Genomic DNA, 18,117 nt, shown 5'->3' with positions numbered 1-18,117 from the left:
GGCCTCTCCCCCAGGGCCCCTTTCTCCCAACCTCTGCTCGGCCCCAGGCTGCTGGCCTCTGCAGGGGGCAGCCTCCTCCCCCTCCCACTGCCCTTGGCCCAGCCCTGACCCCGAGGACCCCGCAGAGGCGAGGAGCAGACCCTGACGGGCTTGGGTTTTATTTCGTCATTCCATAAATACGGCGCTGTGTCTCCACGGAGTGTCATTTGGAAGTGTGACGCATACGGCATCTCCGCCTGTGTAGGGGATGCAGTGAGCTGAGGGGCCACAGTCATTAAAATAAAGGGAGGGAGAGAAAAATAGCACATTATTTACATGACTTGAGAGAACAGAAGACAGAGCAAGCCCCCCTCTCGTCCTCGGGACCTCGAATTTGCCGTAGATTCAGGATGAAAAATGCTGGGGGCTGTGTGTGTCGTTAGCAAGGAAGACTGGTCCTGCCCTGACCCACGCCGGGCCTTCTTCCCGTGTGGGGCACTGCCAGGTGGACCCCTGGGGGCAAACTCTGCTTCAAGGGGAGGGTGAGAGGCTGGCTGGCAGCTGGGGCCCTTGGCGGGCTTCCCCTCAAGCAGGTGGGCTGCGGCTGGCTGGTCTGAAACCCATGCCGGGCGGGGCCCAGGCTGTCCCACCAGGGCCTGCCTCTGTCCAGCTCTTCTGTTTCCAGGCTCGGACCGCCCTTGGGCCCCGCTCCGGCACCCCCCAAGTCGGGGGACCCTCCCTCAGGAAGCGGGGCGCCATCCCTCCACACCCACTTGCAGGGGGGGATACAGAACCAGGCCGTGGATGGTGCCCCAGGGCCGGGAGGCTGCTTGGGTCTTTGCGCTGGGCATTTAGGCCTTGGTAGAGCTCAACCCTGCGGGCCCTTGTCTCCCTCCGTCTGGGAAACATGCAGCCAGCGGGCTCGGCCTTCCCAGGTGTGGCTCATGGGGTGGGGGGGTGGCAGTCCTGACCTCGGCCCGATTGCTCGCCCTGGTCCCTCTTCCAGCAGTGGGTGGGCAGGGTAACAGCAGTGTGGAGGGGGGCCCAGTCATCTCGCCAACGAGCGGCCGGTAACCTGGCCCCTGAGCACAGCTGGCTGCTGGGACTGCCCGGCCCAGAACACTTGGTCCCCGCCTGGATGGGCCTGGGATGGAAGCCGCCCCACTGCAGTGTCCTGTCCTCAGAGCCAGACCCCCACCGTGTGATGGTGGGGAGTGGCTGGGGATTCTGCTGGGACAGGCTTGTCCCCTCCCCACACCCACAGGCTGAAGCGTGCAGGGGACTTGGTGAAGAGGACCCCCAGGGGCCCAGTCTACAAAGACAGAGAAGGTTCTAGACTCCAGGGTCAGCACAAAGGTCAGGAGTGGAGGGAGGAAGGTTCCCCCCCACCCCACTTCTGTGGCTTTCTTAAAGCCAATTTCCCAGGCCTCGGCTCAGCCAAGACTGGACGGCAGCCCCTCTGAGAATAATGGCAGGGAGGGACCTCTCTGAAGGGCAAAGCGGGATGGGCTGTGTCTGCCCAGGGGCACGAGGGCCCGTATCCACTGGGCTGGGGCGTCTGCAGAGCCTGGCCCCCAACTCCCACCCACCACGGCCAGCAAAGGCTGGGTGCCGCTCAGGACTTTGGGGGCTGCGCCTCCTGGCGGCCGGCCCCCCTCCCCGCGTCCATCCCTGCAGCCCCAGGCCCGGCTGCAAAGGGGCTGACACTTGTGAATGCCCCGCCCTCCCTCCCTGTCCCCAGTCTGTTCCAGGCTTGCGGGGGAGGCGGCTGGTGTGGAAAGGAATGACCAACCCCAGCCATCCCTCCGTCTTCGTGGGCTGTGTGGAGGTGTCCTGGGGGTGGCACTGCTGCCCTGGTAACAAGCTCTGAGCACCCAAGACAGAGCATCTCACCCCACCTGGTCTGAGGCCTCGCAAGGGACACTGCTCCACAGACAGGCTCCCAGGGTCTTTTCCTGGACCACGGGATCTGCTGCTGGCTGTCCCCCAGGCCCCAGGCATGCAGCACAGAAAACCCCAGGGACTCTCCCTCGTTGAAAGGGTCCCAGCACGTTCTCTCTGCAGACCCCAAGGCCACCACCCCCGGGCACGGCAGAGGCTGGCTAGCTGGTGTGTGGTCAGCAGCCCCAGTCCAGCTGAGCACATATGACCTCGGGGCCTTCTGGGGCGAAGACAGAGGGGCGGAGGACGGGGTGCCTGGCAGGGAGGGAGGGCAGGTGGGGCCCTGGAGGGACCTGGACTGGAGCCCAGGCACTGGGGCTCATCAATTGTTTGCGGGGAGGAAGCCGGCAGGGCGAGGAGCTTGAAATCAGAGCCCCCCAACTTTCTGTGGGTCCCAAACTGCAGGGCGAATCCCCCTGGATCCCTGCCCCTGCCAGCAAGGTTGGGGGGGGTCAAGGGGCAGCTCGGAAGGCCCCTCGGAGACACACTGGGGCGGGTGGTTGGGAGAAGGGGCTGGGGGAAGAATCCGAGGTCAGGCCCGAGGAAAGTACCTGGAGCCCTTGGCAAGAGGGGGAATGAGGGAGACCCCAGAGGGAGGCCTGCCCCGACCAGGGCCCCGCTGAGGGGCCACAGGAAGAGGCAGACCTGGTCTCCTCATCCCTTCCCCAACACCGGGTGGGGTTCTCGGCAGAGGAGAGGCCAGCTCTGCCTGCCCCCAGGTCCCAGCTGGTCTCGGCCTGGCCGGGACTTGAGTCTCTGAGACAGGCCGTGGCTGGGCGAAAACGTGGTGGTTTCTTGGAGGAGGAGCAGAGACGGCAGGCTTGGGTGGGACCGCACGAGTGCCTTCGAATCAATGCCGACTCCCCGACACGAACCCGACATCGGTCCTGCGAAGCAGCGGGTGGTGTGTGGCAGCGACTTCTGAGATCTTTTCCCGGTGACATCTTGGTGCGTTGTTTTGTTTTTGAAGCAAACCACACTCTTGACTTGGCTTCAAAATAGCTTAAGCGAGCGACAGAGAGGCTAGGAGGGAAACGGAAACCGTCCAGGCAAACGGCCGGGGGCTTCTTAGGATCTGTAGTCCTTTTTGCTGTAGGGTTTATTGCCCAAAATGCTATCGATCTCGTGGATAATGGAAGACGACAGTTTTGGAAGGACCTGTGTGCAAAGATGGGAGTTATTCAGAATCCACCACCAAGACTGGCCTGGCCTGCAGGTGAGGTGGGGTATAACGGAGCAGGGCCCTATGAGGCCTTCCTGGAGCACAGCTCTGCCCCTCCACCCCACAACGTCCTATGCCCGCCTCTTGTCTGTAGAAGAACTTTAGCCCAAGAATAAATTTAATCAGAGAAATGAGAAAATGCAAAAGCAAAGAAAAGCAGTCAAACGGGACAAAATAATAGTAGTTTAGCCATTAAACAAAGTCAAGGACTTTTAGTCCCTCCTCAAGGGCTATAGGTCATATTCTGAGCCATGTCCTTTGAGCTGTTTTCCAGCTACTGAAACCCCCACCAGGTATAAAAAGTAACTGCATGATGACCAGACTGTAGCCATGAAATAAGCTGCTCCATCCTGCACAATTCCAAGAACTGGCCTCAGGGAAATGGGAACAAACTGACCCTGGAGTTGAAGATTAACTGTACTTAAAACAATCAGGTGGCCCTGCTCAGATGACCACACAACCAATTTCAAGATGACCGTCAGAGCTAACTGTGCTGCTCTGTACATAGCCTCCTCCCTCCACCCCCAAAGCACTCCTGAAACTCCCCTTGAAAAGCTCTTGCCCCCTGATCGACATGGGGAAATTGGATCTTTGGGACATGAGTCCACCTTCTCCCAGGATCGCCAGCTTCCTCAATAAAGCTACCTTTCCTTTTACCCAACACTTGTCTCAGTATTGGATTTTTCTTTTTTTTGGCCGCGCCGTGCAGCTTGTGGGATCTTACTTCCCCAACCAGGGATAGAGCCAGTGCCCCCTGCAGTGGAAGGGCAGAGTCCCAACCACTGGACCTCCAGGGAAGTCTCAGTATTGGGATTCTTGAGTGACGAGCAGCTGAACCTGAGTTCTGTAACAGGGGGACATTCTTCCAGCTGCCCACTGGCCCCAGACTGTCCTGCTCTCATTGCATGAGGCTCATGAAGCAGATGGGGGCCATGCTGCTTCTGTATTCCAGAAGGTTTGCGGCAGAGGGAACCTGCCTTGGTCTAAGCTCTGCCCCTCAAATGGAAGGACAGTGACGGCATAAAATGCAGATTCCAGGACCAGAACACCTGATAATCCACACCCCCAAATTGCTTTTTCCAGCCCTCTTGACCTCAGCCAACAGCAACATCCCCCTTCCAGGTGACAAACCCCAGGGGCTGTCTGACCTGCTATCCCGCACCCTCACATCCAGTCTGTCAGCCAGTCCTGTCGGTCCATCTTCCAGAACATCCAGATGATCCAACCAGCTGTCCATCTGCACCACGGCCATCCCTTGCCCCAACACCGTCATCACTTCCCAGCAATCTCCCTGCTTCCCTTCTGCTCCCCAAACTCTTTCCTCCACTCAGCAGCCAAAGAGCGAGAGGGAGCCTTTTAAAATCTAAGTTGGACCCTGCCCCTCCTCTGCTCCCATCTCACTGGACCATTGCCAAAGTCCTTAGAGGGCGTGCAGTGGCCCATGGGTCTGCCCCCACGCCGAGCTCATCTCCCGCCCCTGCCCCTCTGCTCCAGGCCCTCTGGCCTCATTGCTGTCCTGGGCTCGTGCCCACCCTGCACCTTTGCATCAGCCTGGAGCGTTCTTCCCCTGAGTATTTGCACTGCCCACTCCTCATCCTTCAAGCCTTTGCTCACAAGTCACTTTGTCAACAAGGCTACCCTACAGCCCCTTTCAACCTGGGTCCATGGCTCCCCCCCTCCCCGCCCCTGCTGGACACCCCCGACCTTGCTCTAGGTTTCTTTTTCCAGATTCCTTATCACCCTCCGACACATATTATAATCTTATTTCTCACATTTAGTGTTTTCCGTCTGTTCCAGCTAGAAAGCCAGCTCTTCGAGAGCAAGGCTTTTTGGTGGTTCACCGCTGTAGCCCAGGTGCCTTGAACAGTGTCCGGTATGTAGTAGGTGCTCAATAAGTACGTGCTGGACAGATGACTGGCTGAGACCCTGAGCTCTGCCCAGCGCCTGCAAGGCTGGCGACCCCCACTCACCTGTATTGCTCCAATATTCTCCATCAGCTGGTCTGCGCTGGAAGCGCCCAGGAGCACGGAGCTGACCCCCTCGTTCCTCAGGCACCAGGCTGGGGGGCAGCAAGACCAGAGGTGAGGGAGGCCCATCCAAGGCAGGGCCCTCTCTGGTTCTGCCCTGACCCTGCCTAGGCCAGCCTCCTGGGCATGGGGCTGAGGGTGCCCAGGAAAGGCCTGGCAAACCAGGGGCTCAGCAGTGCTGGGGGGACCCTGGCACCAACTGCCGCCAGTGGAGAGATGGCCCAAGTGCTCAGGGACCCCCCCATCCTCTCCCCATGAATGTGGGAGCCCGTTACCCACAGCTGGCTGGTGGAGGGGGTGTGGCGCAAGCACTCGGGGACTCCCGACATCTCCCTGGGACACGGGTCTCCACCCTGCTCCCCAGCCTCTTACCTATGGCCAGCTGGGGGAGGGTGCAGCCCAGGCGCTCCGCGATGGCCTGCAGCTCCTTCAGCTTGGCCTGCTGGCGCCGGCCCTCCTCACTCAGGATCTTGTCCTTCAGCCACTGGTAGCCCTGGTTGTGGGGTGGAGGCACAGAACAGCCCACAGGTGAGGGCAGGTCACCTGGACCTCTGTGTGCATGGCACAAAATGATGATTTGGGGCACGGCAGCAACCCCCGGCCCCGGCCTAACCATGTCCTGCTGTGGTCCAGACCTGGGCAGTTGCAAGGATGGGAACCGTTGCATCTGAAGCCTGTGGGCTGTCGGGGAGCTGAGGCCAGGCCCCTGAGCCTGGACAAGGAGGTGGACAAGCTGACCTTCCCTCCTCCTGGGAGGCTGGGTGGCCCAGGAGGTGTGGCCACAGCGAAGTCAGGGAGCCCCCTGGGAGGCTTGCTGGGGGTTGGGCAGGAGTGGGTGGGGCAGGCCATCCTGCTCTTGAATCTGGGGCTGGGGTCTCCAGTATTGGCTCTGCCCTGGCCTGGGCAGGCCTTTCTCCCCCCGCTCCTTGTCCCCCAACCCCTGCAGCCTGGAGACCCTCCTGAGTCCCCACTTCGAGGTGTGTGTGTGTGTGTGTGCGCGCGCGTGCCTGTATGTGGGCCGGGGGGGACTTGTCCCGGGGGTCATCTCTGAGTGACACTGAAGAAACCCCGCGGCCCTCAGCCCAGAAGTCTTAGGAATGGGCCAGAGAGAGTGTGCGGGGTGTCTACAGGGGGAGGAGGCATCCCAGGGGGCACACGCGGATCCAGCGCAGGTTGTGAGGGCTGAACCTGGGGGGAGGGCAGGAGGGCGGGGGAGTGAGGGGCTTCTTCACCTGGGGGATGTCCCACAGGTGGGCAGCTTTTCTAGACATGGGGTCAGGCCAGCTGGGGCTCCAAGTTCCCACGCTCCGAACCGTCCTGCAAACAGTGGCCCAGGGAAGCCCCGCCCAGCACCAACATGTCTGCCCAAAGGCCCCACCCCTCCAAAATGCCCGCCCTGCCTGTCCCCTCCCCGAGCCCGGCCGCTTCTTCACCTTCAAGGAGGCTCTCGAGTAGGGCGGGATGCCACTGTCGTACTTTCCGGACACGATGCCGCAGGCCAGAGGGGACCAGGTCATGGCGCCCACTCCTGGCAGAGGAAAGCCGGACGAGGTCAAACCCAGGGTCCCGAGGAGGGGCGAGGGGCGGGGCGAGGGGATCTGGGATGGGGTTGGGGCAGGGCTGGGGAGGAGGCGGAGCGAGGAAGAGGGAGGGGCTAGGGTGGGGTGGGGAGATGGGTAGGAGGACTGGGGGTGGGGCTGGGGCTGGGCTGGGGAGGGGGCGGAGCGAGAGAGAGGGTGGGGCGGGGTGGGGCGGGGCCGGGAGGGGCGGTGCAAGGGCGGGGCCGAACAGGGGAGCCCACCTATCTTGTGGAAGAGCTCGGGAAGCTGCACCTCCACCTTTTCGCGCTGGAACATGTGGTACTCGGCCTGCTCGCAGATGGGCGGGATCAAGTTGAACTGCCGGGCAACGGAGTAGGCCTCCTGGGAAAAGCAAAGAGGCGCATGGAGGGTCCCTGCCTGTCAGCGGTTCTGGGGGGCCTCCGGGGCAGCAGGGAGAAGACACAAAGGCATCCCCAGGAACGGCTGGCCCGCCTGCCCCTCCCCTCTCCTCTCAACTTTCCTGGCAGCCTGTTAGGCCCCCCTCCACGAGTGGAGAAAAGTGAGTGGGTTGTGGGACCCCAAGGCTGAAGGGATTTGGGGGGAAAGCACAGCTCAGTAGTGAGGCTTGGGTTCTGGCACTTACTGGTCGGGTGTCCTTGGGTAAGGGGCTCACCCCCTGTGCCTCAGTTTCCTCATTTGTCATGAGGGTCAAATGAGCCAACAGTGCTGGCAGCCCTCAGGACAGTGCCTGCCTGTTACTGGTTTTATCATGATTGTTACTGTAGGGCCTGGACCCAGGATCATAGCAGGGGCAGAAAACACTAGGTCAGGAGGGGAGAGTGGCCGGCATCAGCCCATCTATGGGACTTGGAGGTCAAGGCCTCCACTCTGCAGACTGGATGAGTGTGAGCTCCTGGGGAAGCCCGTCTACCAGCCCGAGAGGCCCTTTCCCCTTTAGCTTGAGACTCAGCTTTCACATCTGTAAAGTGGGGATGAGATCCTAACACCTCAGTGAGCTCTGTGCTGGGTCCAGGCAGCTTCAGAAAAATGCCAAATGATCACTAATGCTGCAAACTCCAAAGGCCGATTGATACCATGGGCTTCTAAAGTTGTCTGTAACTTGAAATGAAAATCCTGCTTAATCTTTTTTTTTTTTTTTTGGATGAACCAGAAATCTGGGGCTCACAAGAGGAGAAACCCCCTAGCAGGGATGCCAGGACGTGGGAAATTCTGGTGGGTGGGGCATGGGAAGGGCTGAGGTTGGGAGGAAGCCTGGAGGCAGGGGTGAGGGGGCCAGCCTGAGAGCTAGTCCTGCGAAGACGCAGTCCCCAGGCCTCTGCCCTCCCCCCACCAACCAGCTGCCTGCCTCTGAGAAGCCACCCTGCCGACCCTTCTGGGATACCCCAGAAATATTATGAAACATCTGTCACCCTCAGCTACTGATGGCTTCCATGGAGGGAAATGACAAGGAAGGAGATGCCTTCCTGAAAGTGCAGGTGAAGGGGAAACATCATGGATTATGAGATGGAAGCCCAGGCTCTGAGCTGCACGGCCTGAGCATCCATCTTGGCATGGGCTGTGTGACCTTGGGTGTGTTACTTAACCTCTCTGTGCCTCAGTGTCCACATCTGAAAAACAGGATAACAGTAGCACTTACCTCCTAGGGCGTTGTGAGGATTAAATGGGAGTCAGTCCACACAGAGCCCTCAAATCTAACGGCACCTGGAACATCCCAAGAGCTCAGCACGGTGGCTGGCACTGTCACCACTGCTGAGCACTGGCTGAGCCCCAGGACCCCCGCTAAGAGCCTCACACCTGTTCTCTCAGCTAATTCTCACAACAGCCTCGTGACGGGGTAGGTTGTCCTTGCAGTCTTGTTCTACAGGTGGGGAAACTGAGGCTCAGAGAGGTGAAGCCGTCTGTCCCGGGCCACGCAGTGCTGGGATGCAAGCCCAGACCCCTGTCTGCAAGGCCTGCGGACATCGCTGCCACATGTCACCATAGTGTCCCTCCCCGTAGTACCCAGTTATCTGTGCATTAGGGGCCGACGGCACTGAACCTGCCAGAGCCCCGGGGTCCTCACCCACGGAGCTGGGGCCGGGAGCCCAGCTGGGGGACACGCACGCACCGAGAGGCCACCGTACCATGATCTCCATGGAGCTCCAGCGCGATGTACCCCAGTACATGGCCATCCCCTGGTTAATGACGTGGGTCATGGCGCGCACCGTCTCTGTCACGAGAGAAGGGGAAACCACAGGTGGGGGGGGGGGCGGCCGGGGGCGCGGGGCCTGGCCTGGGGACATTCTGCAAATACAGGTGGGCGCCGGGAGGAGGGGGAGGGTGCTGCCGGGACGGCTTGCAAGCAGTGTACTTCCCGGCTCCGGAGTTGGGGGCGGCCTGGGTTTTCTGGGACCACAGAAAAAAGTGAGCCGCTGTCCAAGAAGCTGGTCTTGAAAACAATGTCCCCAAATAGTTAGAGGTCTTATGGAATCTTTGAAGAATGGGTTGTGGATGGATTGAGACGTTTCGACGGCAGATTAGAGGGATGAAGGAAAGGTGAGGTCAAAGAATGTGACTCTAGAATGGGGGGCGTTCTCTAGTCTGGGGAAGAATGGGGGACCCTGATCGCTCAGGAAGAACCAGATAAACGGATTAAGGTTACGATCAGATTGACAGATGGCAAGAGGAAGTAACATAATTTCTGCCCATTTCTAGTCTCCCACTTGGGGCTACTCCAGACTCTCACTGGAATCTGGAGAATCGAATGGAGAGGTAATAATAACATCTGTTGGGAGAAGGGCAGGGTGTGGGGCCCTGGGTGGTCCCAGGGGTTGGGGGCTGCAGAGCGGAGCTCCCCTCGAGTCCAGAAGAGCCAGCAGTAGACATGGAAAGCCCCTGTGGACCACACCCCGACTTTCAAACCAGCCCAGTATCCAGCAAGGGACCCTCTCCCCATCTACACTGTGCTAGAGTCTTCCTTGGACTCAAAAAAGTTTTTTGAGAAATAAAAATCTGCCAGTTAGAGTTGCCCCCGAGGCTGTTTCGGCCCCGGGGGGATATCGTGGTTTTTAAAATTGAACTTGACCTCAAATTTTAAAATTTTAAATGGCTCTTAGCTTTGCGGGATGACGGGCTACCCCGTCAGATTTCTCTCAGGTCCCATACAGTGCTTGCAAGTTCGACTGCCCAAGGCAGCCTCGGAAGTTCAGTTGAAGTACAGGTGTTTCTAAAAACAAATACCCCTTGAAAATCCCCATCTCTCCCGAAGTGGCCACTGACATGGGGCAGCTGAGGTCCCTGAAGATGGTGGGGGTGGAAGGAAGGATGGAAGGAAGGAGAATGCAGGTCAGTTCCGAGAGCTCCACCTTGGAATGTCCCAGGACCACCGGAACCTTCTCTGGCAGAGAGCGGCACCTCTGTTTTGGGGTGTCCCTTCCCATCCATCCTGGGTCCCTGAGTGCCCCTTTGGCCGAGGTCCCCTCTTTCAGTAGAAAGCTAAGGTAGCTGGGGCTTCTGGGGTGGTGGTCTCCGTGGGCTTGCCGAGGACCTCTGAACAAATCACACCTTGGTTTCCACGCCTGTAGGCCAAGCCCTGTCCTCTCCTTCCTTCCAAGGTCAGGGACTCGGCTCTTCCCCGCGCATCCCAGGGAGGGGGTCTGGCAGGGAAGCGCCCCCCTCGGGCTCTCAGCGGGCCACCACTTTAACGGCCAACACTATTCGATGTGAAGGTTGAGGGTCCCAGGAAGGAACCTGCCCACATCCGAACCCTGAGTCTGGGCTCCCAGCCCGGCCGTCCTTCTTGGGTTCTTTAGAAACACTCTTGGGGGGACCTGTGACCATGCAGTGTGACCGGCCGATTCTTTTCAGCCCAGGCTCAGGCCCACATGCCAGAGAGAGGGAAGCAGAGGGCACCCCCGTTCGCTAGCCTGGCTTCTTTGAGCACAGCTCTCTCCTAACGCCCCTTCCATGCAGAGAGGGGAGTCCAGCAGGAGCCTGGGGGCCAGGGACCCTGTGCAAGCCTGTCGCTGGCCTGAGAGGGAAGGGGTCCTGGGCAGTGGCAGGCTGGGCGTGCAGCCCATGCGCAGGAGCATGGCCCTTGTGCTTCTGCCCAAGCCTGGTGTCAGTGACACCAGAAACAGGGACAATTAGGGACAGCTGTCCACCTCAATATTTAATGCTGTTGAACAGAAGCAGGAGGACCAAATCCTTCCAGCTGCTGCCAAAACCCATGGCATCTCCTGCTGCGTCTCAAATAATACATGGGAGGGGTCAGGTGGCAGTGCCAGTTGGCAGGCAGGAGCCCTTTCATTGTGGACCACAGCTCAGTTCCCAGGGATACCAAGGCCTGCCCTTCGTGGGTGGGGTGGGGTCCCAGGGTCCTTTGGCTTAGGGGTGGGCAGAGACCACTGCATGGCCAGAGGCTGCCCCGGGTCTCAGAGTTTCCCCAGCTCATGTAGGTATTTTTCAAGGAGGAAAACAACTGCATTTCAATGGTGAGCTCTGGCCGCATGGCATGGGGTGAGAGTGACAGGTGGCCCAGCCCGCCCAGGGGACTGGTGGGGGCAGGGCAGCTGGTCGCTGGTGCCTTCACTTCTGGTTGAGGTGGGAGCTTAGCAAACGTGGAGAAGATAAAACCTGCTGGGGGCCAAGGTTCTGGGGTCCCCGATGTGTTTGCTACTGTGGGCACCTGGTCTCCCCAGCCCTCTCCCAGACCATCTGGGGTCAAGGTTTCTGGTGCGGATCACAGCAACCCCAAGTCAAGAGGAGGCCCCGCGGATCACGGATCGTGGCAATGCAAGGCAGTGCGAGGAGGGGGAGGCATGCACAGGAGTAGGGGAGGAATGAGGTGACAGCGTGGACCAGGGGGACGGCGGGGCTCTGCACCGCTTTGCTTTTCTTCACTTGCAAGGTGTTCCCATAAGGCACTTATTTTTCCTTTGTGCATTTTATGGAGAAGTTTAGTCATGGGGGCGGGGGAAGAGAGTCGTGTAAATAAAAGCACTGTCTCATAAAATGCAGCTCGGACACAGAGGTCAGTTGTCGGGCCGAGGGTACTGTGTACCTTCTATGATGAATGTCCTTGACTTGGAGGAACTAAATGGATCCCCTGGTGATAAAAGAAAGATGGAAAGAGACCAGAGTTCACAGCTGTGGGAACGCTGAGGGGCACAGTCTGACAAAGGGCACGGGGACGGAGGCTCAAATCACTTTTCGCAAAATACTCGTTTGGATAAAAAACCAACCACACACACACGCACACACACACACACGTATATATACACACGCACGGGTGCATGGTATATATACAAACAAATGAAGAAAAAGTAACTTGAACATAACTGAATTTTCCAAGTCCCTGAAGCAGCAAAGCACAAATGAGAAGATGCCCGAAGCAGAAAGTTGGAGGAGATGGGGGTGGGGGGGACGCTGAGATCGCAGGAGTCAAAGAATAAACAAGCGCCTGAGAAACCAAAACCGCTTTTCAAAGCACTGCACGTCTTTTTTTTCTCCTCTTGAGTAACAGTTCATTCCCCAGAGCAAAAGTCCCCTAAACCCTCCCAGTAGAATGTGGACCACGACTGAAAGAACGGAAAAGAAGGCAGCCCTTGCAAAGAGTCATCATACTGTGACTTTAGCTAACACTGCACACAGCTCAAAGCCAGGATGGGCGCGGACCCAGAGCAAGGGTGGGACTCAGCCCGGAGGTGCTGGGGTGCACGTGAGGGGTCGATCAGAGGCTGAGCTCGGGCCCGCCCCCCTGCCCCTTCCCACACGGGGAAGGCCCCACCCTCCATACCCCCAGGCCTGGGTGCCCAGCGGGCCCTGCGGTGGTGCCCTCAGAGGCCCAGGTGCAGAGCTTTCTGCTCTTTTTGGAGCCGTGACTCCCGGGCAGTCAGTGCTTCCGGGGAGAACGTACCTTCCATGGGCGTGTTGGGGTCCGGGCGGTTGGCAAACACCACGTCCACATACTCCAACTGCAGCCGCTCCAGGGAGGCTTTCAGACCTGGGGGAAGGAGTGGGGAAGGGCTGTTACCATCTTCACAGACACTCCTGGGCCCTGGTGCGTGCGTGCGTCTCAGGGAGCAATAGATGAAAGGGACGAGGCCCCTGGCACCGGGAGCTGTGGACGGCGGGGTGCATCTGTGGGCACGGGCCACCAAGGTGGAGAACAGCCCTGAGAGAAGAGGAGGTACACCCCAAAGGGGGCGGGGTGGAGGCCACGGCCCAGTGTTCTGTGCCTGCACGGAGGGGGCCCCTCCTAGAGCGGCCCGGCTGGAACTGGGAGAGCCAGGCCACCTGACACGGGGGACAGCTGCGTCGATCATCCACGGCACCGAAGGCCAGTGGGGCCCGAAACGCATGAGCACTTCGCAGCGGCTCAGAACAGAGCTGCAGAGCGGAAGTGCCGGGCTGGGGGACGGGGAAGGGCGGGCAGCAAGGCCTCCTAATCATTTGATTGTCAGTGGAGTGACTGTATTACCTTGACGGCAGTGAACATGGGGAGAAGAGGCACGGAGATAATACAAATCAGGATAAGTGAGACATCCTGGCACCTCGACCCCAGTGCTCCCGTGTGCTGAGGCCCAGGCTGTGTCTGACACGCACCCTCACCTGGGTCCTTCCCGATTCCACTAACCCCAGATGTGGGCATTCTTACCACGCCCATTTTACAGATGCTGCCACAGAGGCCTGGGGAAGTGATGTCCCTTGCTCAGGGTCACCCAGTGGGCACAGGGCCTAGCCTAGATTGAAACCCAGGCCTGTCTGTGTCTTCTCAGGGACAACACTGCCTACCCCAGGGGAACCACCCACCCATACCCCTGTCCCCTCCCTCATGACACGGAGTGTCCACCCCATGCGAGCCTGGGTGAACCAGAGCACGGGCTGTCCCCAGGCTCTGGGCCTGTAGCATTGGTGGGGGAGAGGCTCTGTGCTTTCTTCACTTTCGCATTCACGGGAAGATGCCGTGGGTTTAGGGGGCCGTGTGGAGCCAGGGCCCCCCTCACCTTCTATTATGTGCTTCCTGGAAAGGCCCCTCTCCGTCTCGGCTCTGAAAAACAGGCGACAGCACGTGTGATATTGCAGGCGGTTTGGGGGAAAATGTTCATGACGCAAAAGTAGGTCAGCTCATGCCACTCGTAGTCTGCTTCCACTTTGGGGATAAAACCACGAGGCTATGCGGATTTGCTTGTGGAGATGACCTGGCAGAGCTGGGCCGCCTGCCCGCCACCCTGGGGAGGTGGGGCCCACAGCGGGGGATGGAGGCCTCTGCTTTTCAATTTGCCCTTCTGTCTGGCTTGGATGTTTTTCTTTTTTGGCTTGGATTTTTTTAAAAATTAAAAATGAATCCCATTTCTAATTCTTATGAAGCCCATTTTGTCCAGCCCCAGAGAGAATATGGGGCCAGATCCCTGGAGGATGGCAGGAGTGGTCTGTGGCCCAGGGAAGGTGGAGTGATTGGGACAGTTCATGAATTTTCTGTGTTTTCCAGAAATTTTTAGGATGTTACCTTTGTCATCAGAAACAAACCAACCCACAAAAGTAAAAATAAAAATGAAACAAGGTTTGAGTACAAGGCAACTCAGACAAAGCTGCTTTTCTGGAACGTGACGTCCCTCAATAGGGACGGCACGAGCCAGGACAGACGGCTGCACAAACGCCAGCCCGCCCCCTGCTTCCGGCACCAGGAGACAGGAAACTGTGCTGCCCACGTGCTGTCCTCCAGGAGGTTCCTGAGGTCCAGGACAGACCCCATGCAGCCTCTGCTTCCCCAGGATAACTACCCCTTCCCCACCCCCAGGGGCCTCCTAAATCAGGGGTCTCTGCAGACCTGGCCCCCGGCCAGGGGCATGGTCTGCCCGCTGCACCTACTTTCCTCCCCAGAAGATCTTGGTGGTGATGACGAGGCTGGATCGTCTGCGGAACAAGAGAAGGAGGGGTGTTACTGGGCATGATCCCTTGGGGGCCTCCCTCCCCCCACCTTCCCCACTGTCTTCAGCTCTTACACAGGGGTCCTAAACCCTTCTCATCCTGGAGCATAAGGCGTGAAATGGGGCGCCTCTCTGCCGTTCAATGTTTGGGGTGTGCCGAGCCCAGGGGCCTGGGGCTCCCCATTGAGCCAGGAGACAACCCGCAGATGTAACTAACCTGTGGATGCAACTAGCTAACCATGGAACTAGGGTTGGGCAGCGGGGGCCGGAGGGAGACGGAGTCTAGTGTGATGGAGCCTGGAGCCCAGAGGAGGGGGGACATTCGGGGGGGGGGGGACACGGCTCAGGGAATAGAAGGCGGCCGCTGCTGCCTGGGGACTCCAAGGAGGTCAAGTGTAGGGGCTGGAGGGTGGATGGAGGGCTCCGGTGAGGAGGGAGCGAGGCAAGGGACCACGCCGTCTGGTTCTTCCTCTACTGGCTGAGACTGTTTCAGAAAAGCTGTGTGTGGGGCAGCCTTGGGGAGCGGCCTGGGGGCCACTGAGGCGGGGGCAGGCTAGGGTGGGGCTGACCCGAGAGGCAGGCAGGTGATGTTCCTCGGGGTTCGGGCTTCGGTGGCTGAAAGCCCGAGGAAAGGGTATATAGAGTCAGGTCTCCCGCTGCAAATCCACAAGAGGCAGTGCTGACACCTTTGTGACTTTGCCTTGGAGGGACAGGTGGGCGGGGGTCATGATGGCCCCTCCTGGCCACATCTGACCTTGACCATTCCCAAAAGAGGGTGACAGTGTCCCCTGGGGTTGTGCTTTCCTCTAGTGGGGGGTGTAGGGGGAGGACTGCTCAGGAAACAGCTCCCCAAAGCCAGGAGCCCCACAGCCGCCAGTGTCGCCTGCGGGCAGGCGGGATGACCTAACCGGAATCTATCTCCTCCCGAGTTCACCTAAGACGTTATCAGGGCCCTCACCAACAGGCGCAGTTTCCTTTTAACTGCAAAGTGAGCAGGGATACATTTTGGTATCAATTAGAGCCGAGAAGAAACAACATGGGTGGGGCAGGAAGAGGGGTGTCAGTCATCCAGGCCCCAGAGGTTGGGGGAGACTCTGAGTTCGTGCACTAGGGGAGGGGAGGGGAGGGGAGGGGAGGGGAGGGGGGAGGCCCAGCCTTCTAACTGCTTCTGACTTTGCTGAAAATAAAGACACACAGGCCTCAGGGACCCCAAAATGCAGGCAAGTGCTCAGCCTGGCCTGACTCCAGGAGGGCGGGCGGGAACTCTGCTTGACACCAGACACGAGGCTCCTGACCAGCTTTCTGGGGGAGGGGGGAGCTCCCCCCCTCACCATGGCGCAGGGCCTGGCTCCCCGGGGTGGCCACCCACAGTGTGAATGCTCGCACCCCCTGCAGGAAGCATGGGGCTGCCTCTATTCTGCGACGTTCTCACCTTCCCAGCAAGAAAAATTCTGGAACCGCCAGGCCTTAGAAAGCCTGGCTGGTGGCACAGGGGTGATGAGGCCAACCCTGGGTGCTCCACCGGAAACCAGGAAGGAACAGCCACCGGCTCCTCGCCCGGGGGGCCTGCCCATCCCATCCAGGACCCCAGGGTGGTCCTCTTCCCTCCCACCAGCCTTCTCCAGCCTCTTCCCTGTGTGCGTGCGCCCTGGGGATGGAGCACAGAGAGCACGGTAATTACCTCCATCCCTTCTTCTTGATGATGTTTCCTAGCACCACTTCAGCCCTGCCAAGAAGACCGAGACATGGGGGCTTCATTACAGCGTAACAGAAACACCAAACCTCGCCCCACCTTGACAGTCAGCCACAGGGTCCCCTCTGTGAAAATGCCACTGGGGCCAGGGAGCCGGGCTGTCAGTGCCCGCTTTGGCTCGGGAAGCTCATTCCAGAGCGAGGAGAGCGCCTGGGAGCAGCTGGGTTACTCCCCCGTGGAGGTGGCCGTGGGCGTGTGCCACTTGACCCAGCAATGGCAGCTCCGGCTCCCGTGGAGAAGGAAGGAGCAATGTCCTGCTTGGCAAGACCAGCAGCAGACCGTTGCCCTGGTCCGTCGGAAGTTCACCGGGGAAAACGCTCGGCAACGTTACATGGGTGAAGTTTCTAGACACGTATTTTTTTAAAAGGTAAATTATTCACCAAGGGCATCCTCTGTTTGCAGAGACAATCAACATGTACTCAGGGCTGAATTTCCAGCCGAGTGCGTTTGTGTGTGTGTGTGTGTGTGTGTGTGTGTGTGTGTGTGTGTGTGTGTCCCTCTTGTTTCTTGCTTCTGAACAATAGAGAGACAGATGCCAGGCTGACCGCTGTCTGTTCTGCTTGGCGTCCCTCCGGACCCTGCACCAAACTCAGGCCAGCCGGGGTCACGCGTGGACCGTTCCAGCCTCGCTTGGCACTGCAGCGCTGGATTAACTTTTAAGAACTTTCTGCTTGTGGCGAAATGTTTCTGAGCAAAAACAACAGACGGAGAACCATGCATACCCAGCGCTACATTCCAATTATAACAGCGCCTGAGTCATCCACTCAGAAATAACGGGCTCTCATTTGTGAGCTGTTTAGCATACATTCTGAATGTTCTTCATTTGTGGTCAAGATGCACAGAAAGTCACTCAGCCCTGGGTCTCTTCCTTTTATTCCTGGGTCCCTCGTTGGTGGCACAAAAGATCAGGAAAGGAGGAAGAGAGGGGAGCAGGCAGTGGTCCTGGGGCTGCAGGAGCTGTAGGCAACGACTCGCCCGAAGCCTGTTGCTTTCGGCTGTGAATTCTCCTGGCCATGAATTTGGTAAGCCTCTGCCCAGCGGGGGCACAGAAATCCTGCAGCTCTCCGGGAAGTGCCCAAAGCATGAGAAGCAGGGGCACTCAGTAAGACAGACGCTTGGCACTCTGGTTAGCAAGAGGGACTCAGTGTGCTGGCCCCGGCATGCCAGCCCCGGCTGTCCAGTTAAGCTGGGGGAAGTGGAGACAGTGACGCAGACAGTGTAGCTGCCGTGATAGGGGGGCGCTGGGCCTGGACACGGGGCCATCTGGAGCTGCCTTCCTCACGCTCTCCTGGGCAGCGAAACGGAGGCAGGCGCGGGGCCAGGGAACAGGCTGGGGTGCTCGGGATGGGGGGGGGACGCCTCTGGGCTTGGCATCTGCATCGGGCTTTTCCACCTCTGACCCTTCGGCTTAGCTCATCTGTCTGGAAAGCATTTCGCTCTGATGGAAAGCAGCTGCCGGTTTGGAGGGGTGGGGAGGGAGCTGTGGCATCAGGAGGACAGAGGGCTGCTGACAGGGGCTGGAGGAGATTTGGGGGTCCCAGTGGAGGCCCTCGGGGCTGTCAGATCATCAGACCAGGACTTGAGCAAAGTCCCAGCTGGGGTCCTGATTCTCGGTACCCTAGGCCCCATCGCGAGCCGCAGGTAATAACCCAGAGCCTGCGAGGCAGGTGCTGGCCCTGCGGCCACAGTGCACGGGCGGTGGGCCAGGCTGAGCAGCCCAGCT

The 18,117-nt window shown here is 59.2% G+C and overlaps 1 protein-coding gene across 5 annotated transcripts in view; it reads right to left on the bottom strand.

The window, feature by feature from the left end:
* Positions 1-149: 149 nt before the first annotated feature.
* Positions 150-18,117, bottom strand: part of KCNAB2 (potassium voltage-gated channel subfamily A regulatory beta subunit 2) — a 97,045-nt gene continuing 79,077 nt past the window's right edge. For all 5 annotated transcript variants that reach the window (XM_057556931.1, XM_057556939.1, XM_007166209.2 and 2 more), the window contains 10 exons: positions 16,323-16,367; positions 14,583-14,627; positions 13,718-13,761; positions 12,628-12,714; positions 8,855-8,940; positions 6,971-7,091; positions 6,603-6,697; positions 5,542-5,662; positions 5,113-5,201; positions 150-3,078 (listed from right to left, as the gene is read on the bottom strand). In XM_057556931.1, coding sequence (XP_057412914.1) covers positions 2,989-3,078; positions 5,113-5,201; positions 5,542-5,662; positions 6,603-6,697; positions 6,971-7,091; positions 8,855-8,940; positions 12,628-12,714; positions 13,718-13,761; positions 14,583-14,627; positions 16,323-16,367 — 823 coding nt within the window. In that variant the 3' untranslated portion in view covers positions 150-2,988. The remainder of the gene's footprint in view (positions 3,079-5,112; positions 5,202-5,541; positions 5,663-6,602; positions 6,698-6,970; positions 7,092-8,854; positions 8,941-12,627; positions 12,715-13,717; positions 13,762-14,582; positions 14,628-16,322; positions 16,368-18,117) is intronic.

Source organism: Balaenoptera acutorostrata, chromosome 1 (genome assembly GCF_949987535.1).
Source record: "Balaenoptera acutorostrata chromosome 1, mBalAcu1.1, whole genome shotgun sequence".
Taxonomy (NCBI): domain Eukaryota; kingdom Metazoa; phylum Chordata; class Mammalia; order Artiodactyla; family Balaenopteridae; genus Balaenoptera; species Balaenoptera acutorostrata.
The sequence above is the reverse complement of the archived record's forward strand: the minus strand, read 5'-3'. Positions and strand labels throughout refer to the sequence as shown.